The sequence below is a fragment of the Aspergillus piperis genome (genome assembly GCF_003184755.1).
Source record: "Aspergillus piperis CBS 112811 unplaced genomic scaffold BO85scaffold_10, whole genome shotgun sequence".
Lineage (NCBI taxonomy): Eukaryota > Fungi > Ascomycota > Eurotiomycetes > Eurotiales > Aspergillaceae > Aspergillus > Aspergillus piperis.
Window position 1 is genome coordinate 704,901 of NW_020291600.1, and position 25,622 is coordinate 730,522.

General features: G+C 49.0%; 10 protein-coding genes across 10 annotated transcripts; 5 read left to right on the plus strand and 5 right to left on the minus strand.

The window, feature by feature from the left end:
• Nucleotides 1–888: 888 nt before the first annotated feature.
• Nucleotides 889–2,590, minus strand: BO85DRAFT_35291 (uncharacterized protein). Its single transcript, XM_025655486.1, has one exon. The coding sequence runs from the start codon at nucleotides 2,344–2,346 to the stop codon at nucleotides 976–978; it is 1,371 nt and encodes a 456-aa protein (XP_025515117.1). The 5' UTR covers nucleotides 2,347–2,590; the 3' UTR covers nucleotides 889–975.
• A 374-nt stretch (nucleotides 2,591–2,964) lies between these two features.
• On the plus strand, nucleotides 2,965–3,464 carry BO85DRAFT_449927 (methyltransferase type 12). The gene has a single exon (XM_025660268.1). It carries the CDS (start codon nucleotides 3,013–3,015, stop codon nucleotides 3,313–3,315), a length of 303 nt encoding a protein of 100 aa, XP_025515118.1. The 5' UTR covers nucleotides 2,965–3,012; the 3' UTR covers nucleotides 3,316–3,464.
• A 198-nt stretch (nucleotides 3,465–3,662) lies between these two features.
• On the plus strand, nucleotides 3,663–4,952 carry BO85DRAFT_35312 (thioesterase domain-containing protein). The gene is made up of 3 exons (XM_025655487.1): nucleotides 3,663–4,265; nucleotides 4,334–4,785; nucleotides 4,834–4,952. The coding sequence occupies exons 1-3, from the start codon at nucleotides 4,010–4,012 to the stop codon at nucleotides 4,906–4,908; spliced, it is 783 nt and encodes a 260-aa protein (XP_025515119.1). The 5' UTR covers nucleotides 3,663–4,009; the 3' UTR covers nucleotides 4,909–4,952.
• A 291-nt stretch (nucleotides 4,953–5,243) lies between these two features.
• Nucleotides 5,244–7,905, plus strand: BO85DRAFT_469259 (aromatic amino acid ammonia-lyase). The gene is made up of 3 exons (XM_025662320.1): nucleotides 5,244–5,558; nucleotides 5,620–5,726; nucleotides 5,787–7,905. Exons 1-3 carry the CDS (start codon nucleotides 5,419–5,421, stop codon nucleotides 7,649–7,651), a joined length of 2,112 nt encoding a protein of 703 aa, XP_025515120.1. The 5' UTR covers nucleotides 5,244–5,418; the 3' UTR covers nucleotides 7,652–7,905.
• A 118-nt stretch (nucleotides 7,906–8,023) lies between these two features.
• On the minus strand, nucleotides 8,024–11,243 carry BO85DRAFT_398577 (nonribosomal peptide synthase). Its single transcript, XM_025657060.1, has one exon. The coding sequence runs from the start codon at nucleotides 11,235–11,237 to the stop codon at nucleotides 8,178–8,180; it is 3,060 nt and encodes a 1,019-aa protein (XP_025515121.1). The 5' UTR covers nucleotides 11,238–11,243; the 3' UTR covers nucleotides 8,024–8,177.
• Nucleotides 11,244–13,662: 2,419 nt separating this feature from the next.
• BO85DRAFT_449935 (Isochorismatase hydrolase) lies at nucleotides 13,663–14,564 on the plus strand. The gene is made up of 2 exons (XM_025660269.1): nucleotides 13,663–14,097; nucleotides 14,160–14,564. Exons 1-2 carry the CDS (start codon nucleotides 13,809–13,811, stop codon nucleotides 14,444–14,446), a joined length of 576 nt encoding a protein of 191 aa, XP_025515122.1. The 5' UTR covers nucleotides 13,663–13,808; the 3' UTR covers nucleotides 14,447–14,564.
• Nucleotides 14,565–14,936: 372 nt separating this feature from the next.
• On the minus strand, nucleotides 14,937–17,772 carry BO85DRAFT_478366 (ankyrin repeat domain-containing protein; the record flags this gene model as incomplete). The annotated part of the gene is made up of 5 exons (XM_025662896.1): nucleotides 14,937–15,144; nucleotides 15,186–16,695; nucleotides 17,084–17,163; nucleotides 17,446–17,666; nucleotides 17,712–17,772. The coding sequence occupies 5 exons, from the start codon at nucleotides 17,770–17,772 to the stop codon at nucleotides 15,127–15,129; spliced, it is 1,890 nt and encodes a 629-aa protein (XP_025515123.1). The 3' UTR covers nucleotides 14,937–15,126.
• A 302-nt stretch (nucleotides 17,773–18,074) lies between these two features.
• On the minus strand, nucleotides 18,075–18,726 carry BO85DRAFT_35466 (uncharacterized protein). Its single transcript, XM_025655489.1, has one exon. The coding sequence runs from the start codon at nucleotides 18,541–18,543 to the stop codon at nucleotides 18,187–18,189; it is 357 nt and encodes a 118-aa protein (XP_025515124.1). The 5' UTR covers nucleotides 18,544–18,726; the 3' UTR covers nucleotides 18,075–18,186.
• Nucleotides 18,727–19,307: 581 nt separating this feature from the next.
• On the plus strand, nucleotides 19,308–21,433 carry BO85DRAFT_35463 (putative tannase). Its single transcript, XM_025655488.1, has one exon. It carries the CDS (start codon nucleotides 19,450–19,452, stop codon nucleotides 21,172–21,174), a length of 1,725 nt encoding a protein of 574 aa, XP_025515125.1. The 5' UTR covers nucleotides 19,308–19,449; the 3' UTR covers nucleotides 21,175–21,433.
• A 142-nt stretch (nucleotides 21,434–21,575) lies between these two features.
• Nucleotides 21,576–25,584, minus strand: BO85DRAFT_488693 (FAD-binding oxidoreductase; the record flags this gene model as incomplete). The annotated part of the gene is made up of 7 exons (XM_025663553.1): nucleotides 21,576–21,751; nucleotides 21,800–22,308; nucleotides 22,405–22,681; nucleotides 22,749–23,206; nucleotides 24,788–24,922; nucleotides 24,954–25,143; nucleotides 25,518–25,584. The coding sequence occupies 7 exons, from the start codon at nucleotides 25,582–25,584 to the stop codon at nucleotides 21,576–21,578; spliced, it is 1,812 nt and encodes a 603-aa protein (XP_025515126.1).
• Between the last annotated feature and the right edge of the window lie 38 nt (nucleotides 25,585–25,622).

Consider the following 25,622-nt stretch of genomic DNA (forward strand, 5'->3'; position numbering starts at 1 on the left):
GACTGTATACTGCCAGTGATCTTATATCTGTTAACCAAACTGCCAAAATACAATAGGTTGCATCATCCACTGACGAGCTACTTAGAGATAGTATATACCTGAAATCCATATAGATAATATTACTATAACATGGAACAAACCAAAGCAATTCAACCAGATAGTGGAACCAACAGTGTCACCATCACAGATTAACCAGACTTACTCAATCAATTATACTAAACTATTATAGATGTTCTCCCCCTAACCCCCCCTACATCCTTCGTCTTAAACCTTGCTAACAGCTCTGCCAATATATCTCGTCTCTTATTCATGCTCGCCAACTTTTCTCTCTATATCTTTCCACTGACAGTCCGCGGGATCCTCTTAATGAAGAACACGCCCCCATCCAACGCCTTATACACCGCCAACCGCTGACGTGCAAAATCATACACCTCATCGGAGCTAACTCTAGCACCCGGGGCTCTAGCTCGCACAACATATGCACGAGGAGCCTCCGAGCTTCCATCCGATAGACAGGTGCCGATGACTGCGACGTCCGCAATGAGCGGGTGCTGGAGCAGTACGGCTTCGATTTCAGCGGGGCAAACTTGGTATCTATTTCCACGACTGTGAGCGTCAGTCAATGGAATAGAATGTCAATAGGGAAAGGAAGGGAATGAACGTTCCCCCGCACTTTAATCAACTCCTTTGTCCTGCCCACTATAAAATACTCCCCATTCTTGACGTAGGCCACATCGCCCGTATCAAACCACCCTTCAGCATCAACCATGGACTCATTACGTCCCAAGTATCCCGTGAATAGACCAGGCCCTCTCACATATAGCTGTCCTGGGACTTCATCATCCTTGACCACTTCAGCACCAGACACAAGTCTTGCCTCACATCCCGTAGTGATAGGTCCAATACTTCCCAAGTCACCCTGTCCTGGTCTGCCATTGGCAGGGTAGCGTTGGTGAAGGGCAACTCCACACTCTGTCATACCCCAGAGTTGTCCGGCACAGGCATCTGAATGCAACAGACCTGGAAGGCAATGCTCGGAGATCGACTGGTAAGGACCAAGCATCGAGCCCCGCGGATGATCATCCAATGACATACTGATCGTCCGAGATCACCGGTCATTCCAACTAGCAAATATGTCTTGTAGGCACTCAAGTCCACAAGAGAACTAGTCGATAGGGGATATGCCAAAACTGGCCGCGAATGCAACCAGTTGACAATGATGGAGCAATCGCTGCTGAGTGAGTCCGACCAAATGTCACCGGGAGTTATCATGGAAACAGTAGTCTGCGAGCCTCCTTGCTGTTCTGCAAACAGACAGGATGTTGCCAATATATCTGAGCAGGAAATGCCTTTACCCTCTAGGTTTGAGACTGAAGAGTTGCCGTAGAACGTATGTAAGCCGTAGGTCGCTACTGCGGGAGGTAGCAAAGACTTAATGCGAGCGAAAGTGCCGTCTGCCTGAACTCTGAAACTGGCGAAAACCGATACTCCAGTAGACAACAGGCAGGATATTGCACGCGATGAGCTACGGGGTGGAATGATAATTGTGGTTGGGCTTCTTCCGCTGACCTTAGTGCTTGTAACAAAGCGTACTTTAATCCCTTCCGTGGAAGCCATAATGGCTATGGATTGTTGAAGAGATGCGGCAGCTTCATCATTTAGAAGAACAGCATTGGCTGGTGCTTTGTTGACCAGGTGACGGGTAATTATAGCCGTAGCTACTTCGTGTAAGAATGCTGCCTCATGTTCCTCAGCCAGCCAGCTGGGAGCGGTTAAGCACCAGGATGCTGGTGTAGAAATGACCGAGCCATGATAGACAGACAGTGCTAAAATATGTATGTGAGTCTTCTGGTCTCGCCCGAAAACAAGATGCAGATAACTAGCAGACTGGACATGGATAGTGGAAAGAGTGGCATAATGAACCCGAATAAAAATGATATCTTTATTCTTGCTCTGCTGATGTAAGGTCTGGCCTGGAAGCATTTGCTGGGGTAATGAGGCTAGTGTGAGTCCCGCCTTATCAGGAACAACCTTGACGGGAACCAAATGGGGATTGATATGTTCCATACTGGAAAAGCCATGGCTAGTGAAGAGTTGTCGGTTTATTGTATGGCAGGGAAGTACCCGAGGGATCATCATTATCCTGTTTTCTAGATGGAGTTCCCATTCAGGATTCTCAGTGCAGTCTACAAGGCTATAATTGTTGTAGACATCCGTGTGAACAAGTCGCATGAGTGTAGTGGCTAGGGTATCAGTGTCAATAGCATCAGGGTCAATGATGGTGAGGTGCTGGAGTAGCGGATGTGAATTCTCGTTAGCTAAAGTGCGTAGAAGGCCTTTGGTCATGGCCTGATAGGGGGTTTCCAGTCGCGGACCAGAGAAGCTTCCTCGCAGTCCCAAACAGTGCCTGCAGACTGCGGAGACGTTCTGCGGTAAGCCCCTGCAGATAAGGACTATCCATGTCGGACAAAACCAAAACGGAACGGCCACACTTGACGCATCAGGTGGAGGGACGAATGCTTCGAGCGTAGCAGCATGGTTGATCCGAGCGAAAAAAGGGGATACAAAACCCCGGACCTGCGTCACTAATCGTTCTGTACGGGCACAGGAACCCCCAACTAAAACGAGATCCGAGTACTGCCCCGTGGCGGGGACTGATAATGGATGCTGCAACTTCGAAATATGGTCGTCAACAGCCTGAGCGCTGAAAATTGCAAGCGCTGTCTGAGCCCTTACTTCCGGAGGTGATACAGTTTCGAGTCCGCCAAAGCCCGTGTTTTCCAGCACTTGATCCCAGGTTGAAGTGGAGACTATGGGCCCCCAGGGGCGACCGTCATGTTCTCCCAACCACCATCCGTCGACATGAACCCTTCGTGTCTCCAAAAGTCTGCCGAGCGTATCGACTGTCCGAGCAAGACTGAATGTGTGCAAGCTAGTGTTTTCGAGCCATTCACCATTCCAGCCGGGCAAGGATCCCTTGGTGCATCACCCAAATTTGACTCCATATCTATGATGTACCTGCTGCATTGTCTACCTCCGCCAACCGATCACAAGGCGACTGTGTTTGCGCACCTGAAACGCCACTTGACTCCGAAAGGGACTCTGTTTGGTGCCACGATATTAGGTTATGGCGCACAGCACAATCTGCTCGGGCGTCTGACCATGCGCCTCTATAACTGGAAAGGCATATTTGGAAATACGGACGACAGCCCGGAGGTATTTGTCAAGGCATTGGAAAATGAATTCGAGGAGGTCGAGACCCATATTGTAGGAGTGGTGCTACTCTTTCGGGCTCGCAGACCCCGGTTGGCTTGAATAATTTGGTTGTAGGGCTCTGAAGTGTCTCATGTGCTTTACATTGAGGGTCCTGACAATCAAAACCTGGCAAGGGAGACCTGCATACTATTACACTTTGGTTCCTATTCGATCAGGCCTGGATAGTGCATCGGGAATTCTGGGATGTATTGTTTTATTTTTCATACGGTTTTCTGTCCCTGAGGTTCCGATTAGCTCCCGATTCTCGTGCAACATTAGTAAACGAACATTAGCCGTCGTTCGCAGAAATCCAGTATATTCAGCTTGCTGAAACCTTATTTGCCAATAATTTCGAGCAAAAGGTCAATGATCAGACGCTGTATAAGCCTGAATCCTTCGGGCAGGCTCGCAGGGTCCCAGAAAGGAGATTAGTGAAAATCTGAATTGCCAATCTTGGATGGGGCCTGGACGCTGCGCTCGTGAGGAGACGGATAAAGCAGCTCGGGTCGCCGATCTTTCTCCAACTTGCCGATCCCTCTCGGTCTCGTATCTTCTGCAAGATCGCAAGCTCAAAACCAACAAAGGCCCGGGGCAATAGAGCAACCGGTTCGGAGTTATTATTCCCGACGCTGATGCTGACACGTAAGGCTAGTATGTGCCTCGATGCCGTCATAATGAGGGGGTGATAAGAAGGCAAGCTTTTTCTACCGGTATACTACCACAAGCCAGCAGAATCCCTCTTTAGTCGACCAACATGGAAGAGAACCCATGCCAAATCCAGCCAGGATCGGGAACAAACGAATGGTCCACTCCGTTGATACTTTTCCATGATGCAGGCGGCACTGTGTTCCCGTATTTTTGCTTAGGCGAGCTGCACCGGCCGCTTTACGGCATCGGAAACACTCACTTCGACCACGGAGGCAAATGGGATCACGGCATTCGTCAGATGGGAGTTGTCTATTCACACTTACTTCGGTCGGTCATCGGGTCCGGAGAAGTTATCCTGGGAGGTATGACGAAATGTTAGCGCTAACGCGGAATCTCTGGCACTAACAATGAATTGCTTTTTTGCACAAAGGATGGTCTCTCGGCGGCTGTGTTGCTTTAGAAGTTGCAGCTCGACTAATGAAACTTCCCCAGTACACGGTGCAGGGCGTTATCATGATCGACAGTGTCTTTCCGACTGTCAAGGTCACAGACCAGTATCCCCGCACGATCGCTGATGTTGCTGCCAGCTTCCAGCTACCGGCCCGAATGTCCGATGCCCGGCGGGTACAAGCGCAGCAATGCATTCTGTACGCTCACGAGATGCAGCGTGAATGGCGACCGCCACAGTTTTCGTTAGGTCTGCCTCCTGCAATACTCATACGCGCAGCCGATCCGGTACATCTAGACCCCGAAGCGAAGCCCCACTACATCGATCTCATCCGGGACTGGACGTACCTGGGATGGGAGGAGTACGATACGAGCTTCATCAAAGCTTGCTTGGAGATCCCAGGCAACCATTTTACCATATTCGATGACCAAAATGTCTGATTCCCTTCGGCATTTGTCATGGCCTTGCTGATAATGCTGCAGTGTTACCAAACAACAGCCAGAATCCGGGAAGCTTGCGCAATGTTGACTGGACCGCAACAGTCAAATCCCGAATGATCGACAGTGCATCAATCTAGATGCAGGGATTCATCGAGAGCATAAGACCATCGAATCGAGTCGACCTGCGTATTGCATCTTAATAGGTCATCTCCTGGGAACGAGGCGTATCTGTTCAATTGGATGTTGTTGGAATTCTAGCTCTGTAGATAGCAATGCTGGAAACGGAGCTGAACTGGGCCGGCCTGGGAAAATGAGCCGGTTTGGTTGCGTATCCCGAGACAAGCTTCTGCGTAATGATAGTCTATTGATGCACCAATCCATTTGAATATTTTCACAGCCAATTGCATCCCATCTCAGCTGGTGGCGACTGCACAAGTGATGCAGTAACTTATTTGTAACTGCCGAGGCTTCCTCACCGAAGCGAGCACCTTGTGTGCGCCGTCAATTCCAGATAAGAACCGCGGGGAATTGCAGAAGAAATATAGTTTATAGATATATTAGGGTGGAAGCCCGAGCCACAGTGGAGATTGAAGATCCAGAGTCGTCAAACACATCAGTATACCCACCATGCTTGATAAACACATACCTGATGGTCACTTAGAGACAACAAGTGCCCACTGGAGAGATCTAAATCAAGTTGTTCAGAATGGAGAACTCAGTATCGACGGCTATAGCCTTAGTCTTGCCGATGTTGTCGCGGTAGCAAAGTTAGCCAACATCCCAGTCAATAACATCTACTCACACGAATGAGCCTAACATATGAGATAGATACGGCTGCCAGCCTCGACTTACCGAGAAGCCTGAGACGATCGATGCTATTAACGGGAGTGTGATAGCACTAGCCGAATGCCTTCGAGATGGGCATCATATCTACGGTGAGTCGAACCTTCGAATCAAATTTTAGATGGTATTAGAATTGACCAACGATCTATCAGGTGTCAATACTGGATTCGGGGGGAGTGCTGACTCACGGACGAACCAGACGACCACTTTGCAGAGCTCTCTCCTTCAGCTACTCCAAAGCGGCATTCTTACCACATGTGATACTACCAATGAAGGCCTACAACCCAAATTACAAGAGCAAAGCTCCCACTCCATGCCTTCCGAATGGGTCAAGGCGATTATGCTTGTAAGGAGCAATTCAGTTGCCCGGGGCCATTCGGCCGTGTCACTGCCCGCAATTAGTGCAATCTTGCGGTTGATTCGTGAGGATGTCATCCCTGTAATTCCTCTTCGGGGAACTATTTCCGCATCAGGGGATCTCATGCCCCTCGCATACGTTGTCGGGGCGATTGAAGGGAGTCCCGGGATCTATGTGCGAGTCAAGGATGGATCGGAGCATCATGTTGTCACAGCTCAGAAGGCACTGCAGACAATTGGTGCTAAGGGAGTCACGTTGGGACCCAAAGAGGGCCTTGGATTGGTGAACGGCACAGCCGCTTCAGGTGCTCTTGCCGGCTTAGTGCTCTATGAGGCGCATCAGCTGGCCGTACTTGCGCAGGCAGTTACTGCTCTTACAGTTGAGGCCATACAAGGGAGCACAGAAAGTTTTCATCCTTTTATCGCTCGGGTGCGTCCGCATGAAGGCCAGATTGAAGCCGCGGAAAATATTTTGTCCCTGCTGAAAGGCTCTCTACTTGCCAGGGGAAGTAGTACCGCCCAAACTAGGACGGGACTTGTCCAGGATCGTTATTCCCTCCGAACAGCCAGTCAATGGATTGGACCCCAACTGGAGGATCTCCTTCTAGCGGATCGGCAAGTTCAGATTGAACTCAATTCAACGTCGGATAACCCGCTTATTGATACGGGCTCGAAGACCTTCTACACGGGAGGTAACTTCCAAGCAACCTCGATTACTTCAGCAATGGAGAAGACCCGACTTGCGTTGCAAATGTTCGGGAGAATGTTGTTTGTTCAGTGCAACGAGATGATCGACCCCAATCTGAACAATGGTCTGCCCACCAATTTAGTCGCTGACGACCCCAGCCTTTCCTTCACTATGAAGGGGGTAGATATTAACATGGCGGCCTACATGTCTGAGTTAGCGTATCTCGCCAATCCAGTTAGCTCCCACGTTCAGACCGCAGAGATGCAGAACCAAGCGCTCAACTCACTGGCATTTGTTTCAGCACGGTATACCATGAAGGAGGTTGATATTGTGTCAATGATGGGCGCGTGTGCACTATACGTCGCTTGCCAAGCCCTCGACCTACGTGTCCTGCAACTCCGCTTTTTTGAGAGGCTTCAGAGTGCTGCTAGAGATATCACAAACGAAGCTTTTGGGAAGGTGCTTGAGCCACATGAAATAGACAAGGTAGCGGATCATCTTTCCGAAGCGTTCCAGAATTCTTGGCCATCGACTTCACGTCTCGACCTAACCGATCGCTGCAAGCGCGTGGGCGAGATGTTCGTCCCCGTGCTTTTTGGGGCTCTTTTGGAGATTGTCCCACAGGATCGGCAAAATTCCGATTTATTCACAGCAATTTATGCATGCAAGATGATGAGTGTCCTCAAGCTTGAAGCTGTTTATCGAGAGGTGTTCGCCGAATTTTGCACTTTGCAACCAACAGCCGACTTTCTCGGAATAGGGACAAAGGAGATCTATACGGCCATTCGACATAACCTTCAAGTCCCCTTCCACCAGGGGTTCGTTGAACACCCCTCGGCGAGCCAAAATGATTTGCCAGAGACAATCAATGGTAGAGCCAAGAAGACTGTTGGGGGGTGGATATCAGTTGTATATGAAGCTTTGCGAAACGGTACGCTGAGTGGCACAATCCTAAATTCATTTCAGCAATAGAAACCGGACAATATTGGCATAATGGAAGCGGGTATAGCCCTTTCAACAAGGTCAAGGGATGACACCAGCCTCTGATCCTACTCGAGGGTTACCGGCATCCTGGGCACTTGATACAGCAAGACTCATAGATCATATTCGTCGCTGAAAAAGCCTTAGATAGCCAACACAGGTACTTGAGAGAATTATAATGGCTGTAGTGATTATATTGATGTTCAAATTCAAAGATGTGTAGTTGTCAAAAGTCAAGACTCCATTAAGCGGGAATAGATGGAGATGGTCATGTGGTCAAACGCGTACCACGTGCTTTTTTGGGCGTTTTCTTAAGAACCGCTACCGGGTTTCCGATTTGCCCATATCCCACAGTCACCGCATAAGATAGAGAAGACTGCTCTGATTGCGATTGAGTATATAATGCAAAGATACATCCCGGATGTATACATATGACTTCAACGAAACCTTTCCAATGTATTCACAGTACTGTCATTCAAACCTGTTCCCCTCATCTAGACGACCCTCACAATGACGGTCAAGAGGTGAAAACTTTGCGTTTTTCCCAATTTTCGATGAACTGCTTCAGCAAGGTTGTGTCAAGAGCAACATACTTGATGTCCGGTCGGTCTTGCAAGGCGCGTGTCGTGTTCGTCGGATCATACACAGGAGTATTCTTGCTTGTCTGCAGCCGGCTTAAACCCTCATGAACAGGCTCGTCAAGCAGGGGCATCATGGATTCCAATGCATTTCCTGGAGAGTCACGTATCCTCTCCACCCACTCCCTATAATCGACCATCTTCACGGGGTATCCGATATCGCGCAGCATGGTGTACTTCTGATCGTGACCGATCGACAGAGACCTATCTGGTGGCACAATATGATACGAGCGACCGAGATTGTCCCGACTGGATGCAATATGCAGAACAGCCTCCGCAACATAGTCGACTGTCACATAATCCAAAAACTGGTCGGGGAGATGGGGATAGCAACCGCACTGAATGCTGCCCATAATCAACCGGGAGAAATAGTCTTTCTCGTTGGCAAGGGCGCTTTTACTGTGGCCGATGATGAACCCGGGTCTGTATATTGCAGTTGGCAGACCGCCAGCACGTGCTCGGCGAACGATCTGTTCGGCGACGAATTGGCTCGCCGCGTATCCGGTATCATAAGGGAGGGCATTGAGGTGTGGATCCAGCGACTCATCCTCGTACACGCGGTCCACCTTGTTGATATATCCAGTCACAGTCCAGACGTCAATCGACGAGACGTAATGAAGAGATTTGCGACGACCTAGCATTGCGGCCCGAATAACGTTCCGTGTACCTAGAACATTAGGCACATGGTGCGCCTCGTAAGGCTGGCACCAGTTGACCCGTGCACCAACGTGAAAGACAACGCTCGCCCAATTTATGAGCCATCTGAATTGTTTCTCCCCGAGCCCGAGAGTCGAATCTCCCATGTCGCCATGCAGGACCATGATCTTCTGGGTTGTTTCCCGTCGACCATCCCAGAGATTGTACTTCTCCAGCGTTTGCTTGACTCGAGTGCTGGCATCGTCGGAATTCTTGCCGCGGGCAAGGCAAGCGACCTTCTGTACCGATGGCATGGCTAGGAGCCCATGAAGTATATGTGCACCAAGGAATCCCGTAGCACCGGTGAGGAACACGCGACCTTCGCCATTGGAATGCCAATCAGGGGGAAGGAGGTCAGACCCTAGGTCTTTGGAATCCTCCACGCAACGCTCTAGGCTGAATTGCGCGCTATTGCTATCTGAGCTGTTCATGGATTTTGTGAGTTGTTCCACCGTCGGATTTTGATGGAGTTGAGCCAGAGTGATGCTTTCTTTATAGTCCCGTTTAATCATACCGACGAGGCGAGCTGCTTGAAGAGAGGTCAGTCCTAGGGCGAACATGTCGTCATTCATACTGATCTCCGATTTGGGGAGAAATCCCTGGAGTGTCGATAAAAGCCATTGAGTTATGTCCTCATTTCCTTCACGATCATTCGTTCTTGTGGTCTTGGTTATATTGTTCTTGGGATGTCCTCCCTCCTTTCGGTGGTGTGGCTGCTCTGTTTCATTGTGTGGTTGAAGCGCCTTCTTATCAACCTTTCCAGTATGGGATAAAGGGAGCCTGCGCTTCATGTATATCGTGCTCGGCACCATATATTGGGGCAGCCTCTCTTTCACCCAATCAATCAACTCGTCAGAAGTGTCTTGACTATCCCAGTTGGATGGAACCACGTAAGCTTCAATATACCCCGAGCTGCTCTCTTCAGGTATGTATTTGACAACGCACGCGTGAACCTTTGGATGTTTCTCAACACAGCATGAAATATCCCCTAGCTCCACCCGGTACCCCGAAATCTTGACTTGGTCATCAGCGCGGCCGATAAACTCAAGGACTCCACTTTTGTCTCTCCACTGAGCAAGGTCGCCGGTTCTGTAGACTCGGATAGGTTTATCTGACGAGTCACCCAACAGAGTTGCAGAAAGAGAGATAAAATGTTTCTGATTTTCTTCATTCCGGTTAAGATATCCTGGCGATAACTGAGGCCCCGCAATGCAGATTTCTCCAGTGTGCCCCGCCTCGGTGATGGGATTGAGGTCCTCATGAAGGAGGTAGACCTTTGTATCCCCAACAGGCCGTCCTATGCTCACGTGCGAGCGTCGCATTTCCTCTGGATCTAATCGGCCCACCGTTGCAAACATAGTCGCTTCTGCAGGGCCGTAGCCATTCCATAGATTCTCCGGAGGTGCGGCCTCAAGTACCTTACGCAGGGCACTGGAACTGACCGCCTCGCCCCCGACCACGACGTGGCGTAGTCCACGGAAAGTAGATGGCGCAGTTAACGCAACAACGTGGAATAGAGCTGTGGGCACAATCATGGTGGAAATCTTGTGCTCACGCGCGAAGTCCTGCAGAGATGGTGGATCAGCACGCACAAGATCGGGTACTCGAACGATAGTCGCGCCGGCGAGCAGGGTCAGCCACATCTCGCAGACAGACAAATCAAATCCAGGTGTGATGAGGGCCGTCATCCGGTCTGAGGGAAGCAGCGGCCCGAAGGGGAAGTTATCGAGAGCGTGAAGAATACTGTTGCCGAGGACCTGGATTGGCTTAGGTCTGCCGGTGGAACCCGAGGTGAATATGATATGGCTGCGATGTGACTCGGGACTATTCATGCGAACAGTAATCTCAGTCTCCGTGTCCAGGTCGACTTTAGCTTCGAGAACCGACTCGATGAGAGTGGGACTCAACTTCTGAACTTGATTGACGTTGTCTTTATCGGTAATGATATACTTAGTGTTCAAGTCTTCCAGGATGGACTTGAGGCGATCCTCAGGCGCAGCTGGGTCGACGGGAACACAACTTCCTCCTGCGCGAAGAACTGCAACCTGGGCCATAACCTGGTGTAGTCCAGTGTTGGCCAGAATGCACACCGGTGTGTCAGGCTCAAAAGACTGTTGGTATAGTAGATCAGCAACCATGTCGGCCCGGGCGATCAGTTCCCGGTAGCTGACGACGCGGTCACTATCCACAACTGCCACAGCATCGGGAGCCGTGTTAGCCTTTCGTACCAGGATTGCTTCCATTGGTATACGTGAAGTCTTCTAAGTTGCGGGTAAATGGGGCGAAAAGTTCTGATAACTATCCGCTATAGAATTGAAACACAAATACCGATATTAGATGAACAGACGAAGAGGGGATTGCTTTATACCCTACCAGACCAATTACCAATTACTGCCGAACATTTGAATTTCGAATAATCTTGAAAACCAGCATACAACGCTCGTCTTATCAGGATATTAATCATATAGACTTGTTTTGACTAATAATAATCGAGACCAGCTCCAACACAAACCTGCAAACAAGAGGCAATGCTCTATGATCATCATTATGCAATAACCCTTGCCTTCTCCATGGGCGAGCCTATAACGTGGCCCAGTGATATTTTAGGGAACAACTAAGTTCTGTTCGCAGATTTTGGCTTGTAAATGAGGTGGAGATGTGACACAACACAGTGTGCTATGATCATGAAGGTCTGATACTCCCAGGCTTCTGTTTCGGTACATAGTACTTCAAACTTTAACAGAATCCCTGCTGAGTCCCTAAAGCTTATCTGCAGAAACTTACTTATTCAGTAGATTGCAAAGTGAAATTCATACCTCAACGAAATGCTATAGACTATGGTCATGATTATATAATGAGATCGAAATTTCACATAGACAGATCTTTGTTCGAGGGTTGCTGATCTTCCTTTGGATTACAATATTTTATTCGCAGGTCCTTATGCCGGATTTGCATTGCATCGATTTGACTTTGCGAATTCCGAGGAAAGGCTTCGGGTGGCAATAACATGGACTACATCATTCACCATGTTGCACTATATGTCTCTCCAGCGCTTGGGCCCTCGTAGGGACACTGAGATGATTTCGTGGGAAGTGAAGGCATAGCAAATTACTTTGGGGAGTATGACAGAATTCTTGACTTCATAACTGCTGTGGGCCGCTGAAGTCTGCCAAACCCACTCATGTTGCAAGATTCATCTATCTGTCTCCAGTTTTTGGAAAGCCTCACTCATATCATCACTTTGACCCAAAAGCGATAGTATCTCTGACATATGCGGAAATACTGCTCCAATGGACACCACTGATGATCTTTGGCACTCCGTTAAGATGCATTGAGGAAAGATTCCGCGTCGTTCTCTTTCCTCAATACTTGTAGACACCAACTTTATTGTCTGCAAAACTTTGGCGCAATTGCGAAATGAACGGCAAAGTTATCAGTGGGCCTTTAAATCCTTCCAGACTAGTTGGTTAATGCAAAATCATTCCATTTGCTCTTAGATGCTGAATACATCTCATATCCCTACTCTGCAAGGATGCGATAGTGGCCGTGACATATTCGTCATAACCGTATCAATAGAGGCCACTTGAGATCGGCCACAGTATGGAAAAGAGCTAGTCTCCTTAGTCTCAATAGTACTAACTACACGCGTACCTGCGAGTCGCTCATACTATTCAATATCAGCGGAGGTTGCAAAGGTATACCGTTCGACTATGAGTGGAAACCCTATATCGCGGAGGCAAGTCTACCTATATCCTTGCTATGTGCTCCGAACCAACGGGGCATATACGGCCCGATACAGCATCTGTTGCTAGATCCAAGTGAACTACTACTTAATCTAGTTAGTGACAGTCCCATGGGAATCTTCCTTCCGTACAACTCGCCGAAATCGACGAATATCCCAAGCTCCCACGAATGAGGCAGGCCGCCACCTGGGTTGACGTTTCCTTTCCGCAAACGAATGATCTACATTGCTTTTTCCCACCCACGACTACAAAGTCTTCAACAGATGGTCTATGAGTTCACGATGATGTCGAGCGAAAGAAACCCAGTACGTTGTCAAGCAGACGTGGCCGGAGGATTTAGTTTCTCGCAATGTTATGCAGTCGGACCCCATTATTTAATTTTGGCTATCCGATACAAGCATGATACTGCACTTCGGGTTACTTTATGGTTGGGGTGAACTGGAATATATCTTATAGTCACCTTTCCTGGGAGCTGCAGCCACATCGGCCATGGTTTCACAGGATGCCGGACGCAGGCCTGAGGCCACTAGGAACTTTCCGCGCAGATACTGTGTATGTGTCATCCGCATTTTGAACTAACTTGGAGATACAGAGTCGGAGCTTATACAAAGATGACAGTAAGCCATACATCGTCTTAGTATGGTTCAAGTAATGGATAAGTCAGAATATCCTGGCGGGGTATTTAACCTCGCGATGGGCGATCCTTATAGCCAAGCTTATAGAGAGGTAACTATAAAGTACTAAGAACATTGCTTTAGCTGTTAACTATTATTGATCCTCGGTATTAGATACTTCTAGTTACTTTCTAGCCTGCGGCAGGCGGACATGATTCCCGCCACTAGGCACTAGCAGCTGATGCCCCGCTGTTTCCCAAATCAAATAAAGGAGGGGTCAGTTGCCAGTTAGTTCAGCACGTGCAGGAGCTTCAGGAGCAACGAAGCTCGCCGGATTTTGTTCCTTCCTTTACATTCTTAAACCTGCAACTTTCAATTCACTTCTTCAATCCCATCAATCTCCACGTTGTTATTCCCTGTCACCTTTTCAGCAAAGCACTAATATACCCATTGAAAAATGCCTCGAACTGCTATATTCGTTATCGACATTCAGAACCATATCGCTGTTGATCCTACCTCTCGCGTCCCCCAGGCGGATCGCGTCATCAAAGCCTCTGAAGAGATCTTACAGACGGCTCGGTCCATCAAAGACTCCAATGAAAAGAGCAACAGTCCACTCATCGTATTCATTCAGCACGAAGAGTCCGCGAATGACGGAGCCCTTGTAAAGGGGACTGAGCCCTGGGGGCTCGTCTTTCACCCCCGCGCGGATGTGGAGGGCGAGATTTTGGTTGCAAAGAGGACAGGTACAGTACCAATCATGCTCGATGCCAATGGACATGGCTTAACGCATCTTTACATTCTACAGGGGACACATTCAAATCCAACCGCGACCTCGCGCAGAGGCTGCGCGACGCCAACGTCACCGAAATCGTCGCGTTTGGTCTGCAGAGCGATAAATGCGTTGAAGCAACATGTACCGGAGCACTGGCAGCTGGCTTCCACGTAACTGTGTTGGCTGGCGCACATTCTACCTACGATGCTGATGGGAAGACCGCCCAAGAAATCGAGCGTGAAGTTGAACTTCGCCTCTCGACACGAGGCGCTCGCGTTGTGCGGTGGGAGAAATGGGTGGAAAAGCAACAGATTGCCTGATTCTCACTCTTGTTGCTTCCGGTTTAGTTCATTCTTGTACATGTTAGAATTGCCAGGAACTTTGCCTGAAATGCGGGCTTCGTCGAGATACACCATAATTGACATTATCATGACCGTTTCCTTTCCTGCACATCGAGCTCAGAACAGAACACGTACGCCACAGTGGCAGCCAAGCTGAACAGGCCAAGTTGGAAGATCGGAGTATAGTTGCGCTTGGCGGGACTAGAATGAAGCATGTTGGAGGGGCAAGTAGGGTCTGGGCTCGGGATGCATGTCTGGGCGGGGAGACGCTATAGGCTCGCCCCACTTGCGCCCAGCTGATGTTCACCGATAGTCCAAAATAGTGTAGACCTGCGATCAGCCGATCCATCGGCAAACGGACATCGCAGTAACCGGCATGGGGTGGTCACATCACCTGACGGCTGAGTACAAAGGACGATCAGGAAGATCAGGAAAATCAGGCAACGGTCTTATCCTAAGGCATCTATTCCTCCACAGGTCATTTCTATCCCGAAACCACTACTCACTGAGTACAGAGCCTCGACTATTTCGCCGCTACGTAAGTAGCAGTAAGATACGTATTCTTTTTTGTTTCGGTATACGCTAATGCTAGAACTAGATACGGTATTCCCAAACATATATGATATGAAATCAGTGAGCACTTCGAAGCCTACTTACTATCATTCTAATACATAAAACTATAGCATACGTAAGTAGGCAGGCCTGGAAATGCACAGACCCGAAGAACCTCCAAATGAAAGTCGCATATAACATAAACTGCTGCAAACAATTGTATAGATAACCCAAAGTGCTTGTTAACTTTGTCCGTAAACACTTTGCAATCATCACAAGGAGCTTTATTGACCAATATGGCTGCTTTTGTTAATGTAGCCGGTAGCGGTGGTGCCTCAGCCATCCTGATCAGGTCTCGATGTCTCCATCGTCGCGTATCTAGTATCTCCAGTTTGCATTCTAGCTCCTGTAATGATCGCGCCTGAGGACTATTGATCACCCGGTTCAGTATCGCTTCAACGGCCCTGAGATTTGCCTCCAGTTCCTGAATCTCATCGTCTTTTCTGACGAGTTCTTCCAATTTATACATGAGCTCGTACTTTAAGTCCTGCTTGGTTTTCCGGAGATGAGTCACTTCCCGCCCTATCTCGGTGCTTGAATAGAACCTTTCAAATTCATCTTCTGTCCTTTCATATTCTTCTCTTAGTTTTGGATCCGGCAAGAGATCGCGTGGAAGGAAAGCATGGCGATCAATGAAATATGCTATCAGTTGCTTTTCTGCGTGGTAGGCAATATCCTCATCATGGATATGGGAAGGAAATTGGTGACCCACTGTTTTGGCAATGTAAAGTACATCATCTGCCCAATGGCGACCCTCAACACTGAGGCGTTGCCCAGGAACTGTTGTCAATCGGCTGATAGCAGCAACAGACGGATATTTTCCGCCTCTTTCTAGTCGCGCCACTGTCTCTCCAAATCCTGATATTGGATGCTTGCCGGTTGGTTTGGGCTCTTCCATACTGGACGATGTGCGACTATAGGACTGAGACAACGATACAGTGGGTGGTTCTCCAAAAGCGGTCTTTGACATTCGTCTCTCTGCGCTAAGAAGGCGAACAATTTCCCGGCGATCAAGGGCCGCTCTGGGTGTGTCCTCAAAATAGTCATCAGTACGATCGTTTCTTTCCTCTTGAAGTTCGTCATGCTCCTGCGCAAAATAAACTGCCAGTCGATTTTTGACATACCGGATATTGGTGTCCGCGCCGTGTTGTAGGAGTACTTTTACATTGTTAACCCGCCCAAAGAGCGCTGCCTCCATTAGAGCGCTCCTTCCGCCATTATCAACAGCATTCACATCCGCTCCATGTTCGATGAGAATCGACAGCATCTCGGGGATACTCTCAGCTGCTGCGCGGATGAGGGTTGTTTTACCGTTGAAGGGGAACCGCCCTCGAACAAACAGCCAAGCCTCAGTAGATGTCTCCAAATATTCTTGAACCGCTCTAGTGTGTCCAGCACTACAGTCGCAAATTGACTGGGTAATCCTTTTCTGCTGGAATGGCTGGACGTCACATCCTAGGTCAAGCCGGAAATCTCCTAGGTCGACGGTGACTAGTTCCTTTGCATCTTCCAGGATATTCATAGGTATTTCTTCATCGTCTGCTGCGGCGGTAGTAGCCTTAGCTAGATCAGCTGCCAGCTGATCAATATCGCCCTCATTATCGCTTTCATTATCGCTGTCATCCGAAATACAGATATTGACGTATCAACCACGTTTCTTGTTGATTTCATAGGCTACCTCGCCTTTCTCATTCATGGGGAAGCAGCAAAAATATGTCTCGCTTGTTTCGCAATGAGATTTTCTGAGATCGTTTGCCTGCCAATCCAACGAGTTGACCCGATGGCGATGAACTGCTTCGCAAAATGGACATCGTACGTGGTAGCAGGTTGCGTTCCACCATATCACGTCAGCTTTAGGGAAACGTCTCTCCATTGTGAAAATAAGCTATTTTGTCGTAAACCGAGTCGACGAAGGTGTTTGGGGAGACAGCCTGTTGGATTGCACGAGAAGGGGTGGATTGGAGGGACCAAAGTCGTGGTTTGAGTGAAGATATGTCAATAGACCTGTCGCAAATGTCACAGAGACCTTCTATGTCAAGGATGCCTTGAAAGTAGTTAAGCGGGGAAATAGCAATTTCTCGTGACTAGAAGATATAATACATCACCACTGCGTGATTGTGTAAGATACTATATTACCATACGGTACAGAAAACCAGACAAAAAAATCCTGGATAAAGTTGGACTCCTTTATCTGTCCACACGTTGAAGCTGTGCGGAATCTCGTCCCTCCCAATAGTCAAACTGAGTCCTAGAAAGCATAGGGACTGTCTTCATCAATAACAAGAAGGCCAATTCCAACCACTTCGATGCTGCAATGAAGATAGACAATGAGTTCAGTGCGGCTCTGTTATGTTCACTTTGCTAACCTTCTGATGCAACTCTTTAGAACCGCTGTTCAACCAAAGTTTCTGGAGTAACCCTTGAGGCAACCGCGCAATAACAAGAGGACAGCCCTTCGAATCATGCATCATAGTTCGGGTTTCGTGTCTGAAATAAGCGGATGATATGTCCGTAAATGAATTCCGCCATGATGAGACGGAAGAAACGCATAATATGCGACATTGGGCCCAGAGACGGATGCCGGGACCTAGCCAACAACTGGGCATAAGCAGAATTCAACATAAGGACCTACTAATTGTCGGAGGTTTCTCGAAGAAATCGATACGAGGAAAACATTTGATTGGCATAGGCATTGCTTCATTGTCATGCTCTGGCATTTTATCCAAGAGTTGTTTACGATGTGGTAATTTGTTGCTATCACAATGCAGCCAATCTCTTGCGGCGTTTCTACCGGAGTTCAAGATGTATGCTTGTAGATTTCCCCCCTCCAAGACCCTCACTGATTGCAAGCAAGGCAAAGAAGATACTAACAGGAGAGCAGAGTTACCCAGCTAGTGACCAGTCTTTCCTCAGTGTAGACAATAATGGCCGAGAGTGAGGGAATAGAATGCTCAGGGGTAAGCGGCATGGTCCGGGTACATGCATGACTGTCTATCAGACGTTGCAAGTGACTAATTCTCTGTTCAAGAAGAGCTACTCGTCACTTTTACTAAAGACTGGTCTGGAAATCGTGACTCTGGGGGTGGAGTCTATACGAGACACTGAAATTATGGGGGATCAAATCCGTGGGGAATCACCAGGCCATGCAGCCAATTGATTGTCATAACCTGGCACCGGTGATGGCAAATATCCCTCATCAAGATAGATACTGTGCCCAGACCAAGCACAGGATGTTGTTGAGGCCTTGGGAGCTCCTCTCCGGAAGACTTCTTATCCGGCCTGCGAATCACAACATCACAACACTGACGGGGTCCAAGCCCAGCAACTTCCCCCGCCTTTTTCCCCACAAACTCCCAATCTCCGCGTCTCCACAAAAACACGTTGGAAAGCTGGGGATATGTCATGCACGGTGGGTAGTTAGAACTGCCTAATTGACCATCTAAGTGATTAGGCACTGCTGGCATTTCATGCGTGCAGCCAGAGAAAGCTACCTCTCCAAGTAATGTGGATTAGGACGTCACCCGGAAAATAAGGGTGCTATGACCTCGGCCCTTCATTTCGGCTGTGGGGAGCTTCACGAACATCACTACGCTGTCCTTGATAGCTAGCTGTGAGCCAATGATTGCGCTTCTGTCGAAAGCTTCGCATCACTTGAGAGCGGATGACGCGGGCGGGTGGCAGCATACGACATGATGGTTGGCCAGCGTGCATCTTATTGTGCCTTGAATAGAGCTCTCGAGAAAAGCTTGTTCGGCCGATTTTTGGTTCATACGTATACGCCGGGGAACTACTTTGATAATGCTGGCCTGAAACGATGATAATTCATTCGATCATCGTCGCTGACGTGACGACCTATCATATGTGTCTACCCTTCCAAAGCCGTCCGTTGGGTGCCAAATCAACAAACACCAGCACCTAGATCGCTCGACGGACACTTTTCTGAGAGAGATAACGGGGCGGTCGGAAACGATCATAAACCGCAGGGGAAAGTTCTCTGCTCGGTCATGTACACCCTTTGTGGGCATGTACTCCGGCAACCCCTCGCAGCAGTGTGGAAATGTGCGGGGATCTAGTCTGCCGGGCATCGGGACTCAAGAGGACCGGTCGAGTCACAGAACCACAAGCGGTATCATGGAAGATGATCCCCATAATTTCCCCACAAACTCAATCAATTCAACGGCACATCCGGATGACCGATGACGACGTTTTGTTTGCAACTCCCGTGGCAGGAAGACTGCTAGACTCATTAGGTTTCGGGATCTGCGATATAAAAGAGGGACGCATGTATCCTTCTGTGGGTCAAGCAGACAGACCCAGTTCTCATTTTTCTTTCCATCTCTCGCTGGCAGATTCTGGCTACTGTTGACAGGATGCGCTCACCCGCTTGGGCTTCCATAGCCATCACAGCCTTTGCGGCATTGGCAAATGCTGGAACTCCTTCCACGTTGGCGGAGCTTTGCACTGATTCCATTGTGAAGGCAGCTCTACCACCCTCTGAATTCATCCAAGGCATAACAATTGACTCGGACTCTGTGACGACCGAAGTCGTAACGAACAGCAGTTTCTCCAGCGAATTCTACCCAAGCGCCACGATTGACTATTGCAACGTCACATTTGCCTACTCCCACGATGGCATTGACGGCGACCAAGTCCTTTTGGAAATCTGGCTCCCCGCACCAACAAATTTCAAGAACCGCTGGCTCTCCACTGGCGGAGGTGGTTATGCCATCAATTCCGGAGACCAATCGTTGCCAGGTGGTGTCATGTATGGGGCCGCGTCAGGTATGACAGATGGCGGTTTTGGGGGATTCTCAAACAATGCGGACACGGCTATGCTGTTGGCGAATGGCACACTCAACTACGAGACGCTTTACATGTTTGCATACAAGGCGCATCGGGAGCTTAGCTTGCTTGGAAAGGCCCTGACCCGCAATGTTTACGGGATGAGCGACAGCGATAAGCTGTATGCGTATTATCAAGGCTGCTCTGAAGGAGGCCGCGAAGGTTGGAGTCAAGTGCAGCGATTCGGTGATGAATGGGATGGAGCCATCATTGGTGCTCCAGCATTCCGCTGGTCCTTCCAACAGACTCAACATCTCTATTCCAACATCGTCGAGAAGACACTGGATTACTACCCACCCCCCTGTGAGCTGGACAAGATCGTCAACGAGACCATCGCTGCCTGTGATGCCATGGACGGAAAGGTAGATTGGGTGGTTGCACGGACCGATCTCTGCTTGCTCGACTTTGACATTAGTACAATCGAGGGTAAGCCCTACTCATGCGCTGCATCCAGGGGCACCCCTGCACAGAATGGCACGGTCTCCGCCAAGGGTATTGAAGTCGCGAAAACCATCATCAATGGATTGCATGACTCCCAAGGTCGCCGTGTCTACTTTTCCTACCAGCCTACAGCCGCCTTCGATGATGCCGAGACGCAGTACAACTCCACAACAGGCCAATGGGGGCTCGATATCGATCAGCTTGGAGGCGAATACATTGCTCTCTTGGTAGACAAGAATGGCACTACACTGGACAGCCTGGATGGAATTACCTATGACACGCTTAAGGACTGGATGATATCCGGCTTGCAGGAATACTACAGCACCTTGCAGACCACATGGCCGGACCTCACGCCCTTCCACAATGCTGGAGGTAAAGTCATCCATTTCCATGGTGATGCCGACTTTAGTATTCCCACCGCCGCATCCATCCGCTATTGGGAATCAGTCCGCAGCATCATGTACCCCAATCAGGACTATAACTCCAGTGCTGAGGCGCTCAATGAGTGGTATCGCCTGTACACTGTTCCAGGAGCGGGTCATTGTGCGACCAACGATGCTATGCCCAACGGCCCCTTCCCACAGACGAACATGGCTGTGATGATTGACTGGGTGGAGAACGGAGTAGTGCCTACAACGCTGAATGCGACCGTGCTCCAGGGAGAGAATGAAGGACAGAACCAGCAGCTCTGTGCTTGGCCACTGCGACCCTTGTGGACCAACAATGGCACCACCATGGAGTGCGTGTATAACCAGCGTTCAATTGACAGCTGGCATTATGACTTGGATGCGGTTCCCATGCCTGTGTACTAGGGGCTGTTTATTCGAAGGAGGCCAGCTTGATTTGTACATAAGATCGTCTGTCAATATAGCCGGACAGAGTGGACGCTACTTTTCGTTTCCCAAATACATATCTGAAGACTTGGTCCTTTCCTCTCTCGTTGTTTCATTTGTCAAAGTCCGGGGTATGTAAACAGTGTAGCCAACAACCTTTGGCCGGGACTCCAAGTACTTTCTACCTGCGGGAAGTAATAGTTTCTATCTCGGGGGGTATATGTGTCGAGTACTTACCATACCCATCTTTATCCTCATATTAAAAGCATGACAGACCAGTCGCATATCAAATTACACCCGGCTCATGCTAGATCACAAAGCAGAGACCCGATCATACTATAATACTGCGCTATACTGAAGAAAAGGAGATTCATATAAAGTCATTGGTAGTATGAAATATATGGAAACTGGAAATACGGGTCACCCCCCATCCAATAATGATCCATCAACTTGAACCCCCCAGGTACTGCCCTCTGAAACATCCCACTCGGATCATACTTCCGACTAACCTCCTGAAGCCGTTGATTATTTCGAGGCCCGTAAGATCCAATGGGATCTTGAAAGTCAGATGAATAATTCATCATTTTAAAACGAGACCCCGTACCTCGCGAAACAGCCTCGTCCTCAATCCTCCCTAGCAACAACTTCATCGAATCCAATACCACGCCATCTTGCTCCTTATTATCCCAATACGCCAACAACAATATTCCTATCAATGGCCCATCTCCCCGATGCAACCCCAAGACATTTCCTCCCAATTCCTTCGACTTCCTCATCAACGACACAGGATACGGCTGGAACGACATCGACAGCCGCAGTCCCTTCGTGAACCTCACCGGATCCACCACCTCAAAGAACTCACGAAATATCTTCAACAGTGTGTCTTCATCTGCCTTCACTGTCGTGTTCATATACGCACACCTTGTCTGCCTCCGATCCCTCTTATTCACATCTGGTTTCTGACTCCAACTCTCCATCTCCACACCTGGACCCAGACTCTGACGCTGCTGCACAGACGCCACAGCCTCTGGAACCGACACCATCCCCACGCTCCGCAACTCCTGCACCTCATACGACATTTCCATGAACGGTCGGAGAGCTTTTGGGACTGCCCTAGCACGAGTATAGTACAACTTATTCTCACACAAGTACCCCCATTCACGTTGATACACTATAGTCACTCGCAGATACATATCACTCATATACTACGACGTTTGTAGGACCTTCATCAGCGCTTTGATCTGAAGTGGGAACCCGCAGCACTCATACCACAGGCTCCCTCCAAATAAAGAGCCCTGAGGAAACGTCCGCATATCATACCGAGTGACGATTCCAAAGTTGTTGCCTCCACCGCGCAGAGCCTCCCAGAGATCGGAATTGGTTTTCGGATTGGCATTCACAATTGTCCCGTTGGCAAGCACAACTTGGAAATTGACGACGTTGTCGCAGACGAAGCCTTCGCGGGATGAGAAGAGTGATAATCCACCTGGTCAGAGTTAGTCGCTACCATCATTCATGAAGGAAAGGAAAAAGTGGAGAGAAGAAAGACATACCACCTAACGTGACACCCCCAATCCCACTTTCCGTCGAAAGCGGTCCCGCAACCGCTAACCCATGGCCCGCTAGGAAATCATATACATTTCCCCATCGCTCCCCGGCCTTGATCCTTACAATTCCATCCCGAAGCTCAATTCCCTGGAGCAGTTTCAGATCGACCGTGATCCCGTTATCGAGATTTGCACATGCATGTGTAGTCTGTTGACCTCCACTCCGGACAGCGAACCTGATTTCCTCTCGATCAGTGAAAGGCTTGACGATGCTCAGGAAGCGCGACACGTCTGTGGTATTTCGCGGACAGAAGATGCATCCTGGTTCAAATTCGCTTTCTGTAGCTGAGCTGTGGGAGTCGTTGAGGTTCTTGTAGGCAGATTGGCCGGGGGCAAGGACAAACCTTTCAGAGAATATGTCCTCAAGGGCTGATTTCAAGAGAAACACTGTCATTTTTCCTGTCCTTGATTGATTGGATTGGATGATAGGGTTGTTAGATGGGGGAGGGTGGATGCTAATGGTCTCATGCATCGGCTTGCTGCTGTGTAACATCCATTTCTGGGAGTTGAATGGGACTGTGGCTGGCTATATATTCAGCTACCAGTTTAAGGGACGATCTTGCGTATACTACGGATGGAAGAAGCCTTGAATTGTTAGGGTATCCCCTACCATCCGTGAAACTTGAACACTTGAAATTAATTGAATAGTGATCAGATGCGAAGTACAACTCAGAGCGTAAATCTTGTGTTGTACGCAGCGCATACTGTTGAGTATCTCCTGGGAACGGCCCGATTACCAAGACAAAGACGTGGCCGTCAAGGCCTATATATTACCCAACGCGAAAAAGCATACTATGTCGAGTGAGTCATTTAACTTACAATGCGCCGAATACTTTGGACTCTTTATATACTGTATTCCTTTATCTCCGCTAATTGTAACGCTAATTTCCGCCCCTTGCTATGCCCTGCAGATATAACGGATCTAGCCGTCCCTCACCATTCATTGTGCGCTTTGTTGCCAAATAGAGCTCAAACCTTGGAAAAGTATTACATAGATCGACAATGTAGCGGCGAGATAGTAAGAACAGCAGCCACCATGTCTCGAATTGGGGTGATAGTTCCCGATCCAGTGATAAAGACAGCGGTTCGATTACTACTTTGGCTGGGATTCAGGTAGTACAGCCGAACATATAAGCCCAATCCAACATGATACGGGGATTGCGAAATCTATCGCAACCATTGTCTCATATCAGAGACTCGATTGATATCGTAGGGTCCGTATGAGTGTAGAAAAGCGAATAGACCTGGCGTCGTCTACCCACGCTGTGATACTTGATCCAATCGTCCTTTGAAATAAATGTCAGTGGACAAGGATAAATATTGAGACCATTTAAATTCGGATTCGCCCGCATTTACTTGACCCGGAAGTCCTGAATCGCAGTCAAGTAACTTATCGGGGAAAGGATCGGCCTGGTTAGTCGCTTTTTTGGGCCTTATCCCAGTACACACATTTGCTTGTACATCAAGCAACATCTGGTTAGCAGTATTAACTGTCCGCTCTAAATGGTCAGGGTGAGGGCGACGGAAAATGACTGGACGTACTGGCAGTGCTGCTGTAGGCTTAAACCTACCGAGATAACTAAATCATGATCGAGGATCATATGCTTGTCCCGGTTATTGTTAGAAGCATTGACCGTTTCATGTCTTTCCTTGAGATCGAGATCGGAATAAAGAATCATACAGTCAAACCCTGCATAGCTACGGGTCGCATACCCATAAACTTTCTCAGCTGTAGTGAGCGGAAGGTAAAAGTCTTGTTGACGCTAGCAATTAAACCGCGAGGTAGGGTTCCCCAAGCAGTACATTTCTTTAAGAGTCACGGCGTCATGTTGTCCTACCAATTAAAAGATGGGCATTACTGCATTGCCGAAGTGCACCCAATCACCCATTCAACCACGTACGAACACCAAACTAAACGAAGCGACTAAAATTATACAAGTTAGCCAACTCGTACTCCCACACTACTCCCACAGTACCGTACATACCTGAACAAAGCACCCCAAATACGGGCGAAGAAGGAGGGAGCAGCAGCAGCAGGCTGCGCACTCTCACCACCCCTGCGGCCGGATCCCCGGGGCTGGCGGACCGCGCGCCGGAAGGCCGACACCGCCACGTCGCACCTAACATATCCAATATAAGGGGATCACTTACCGACGCGCAGGGGCGGCGATGGGCCGAACAACGACCACATTTGGTGCGCCCAGCGGGGACCACACAGCGAAGACGGCCGTCGGGGCAGGACCCTGCAAAAACGAGGCACCGGCGGCACCAGAGGCGCGCGGGAGGAGGGGGGACGATGATGGCGACGGCGACAGCTGCGACAGGCGAGGCAGTAACACACCTGGCCACGCACGACAGAGTTAGATAAATCATATGCCATTCGTGCTGGAGGCTAAATAGTGTAAGGTTGTTCCTCAAGTATGGAGCTGTTATACCAAAGCATGAGTATATTTTCTGACGATAAGGTATCTTAGAAACGAGTACTCTCAACGATAATAGATGAGGGCATGTACACAAGTACCTAAGTCTTCGGATTCGCCTAAGCCACCGGGTACCCTGTCACTTTTCGGTATTATTTAATGTATTCTTGACTCTCGACAGCATAATTCTTTGTCGAAGGATATAGTACCACCTTATGGTGTTGTGCAAAGCGTGCCGCAGAGCCAAGTTTTGATGCAGTTTTATGATATTTCTGTATATGCTCGGAGTGTATACATGATGCAAATATTTGTCCGGGTGCGGTAGGTAGATCTAGGATGCGGTCGGGTACAGCTAGAGCCATGGTCCTGCGGATCATTAGACGCTCTGGCAGGTGTCGCA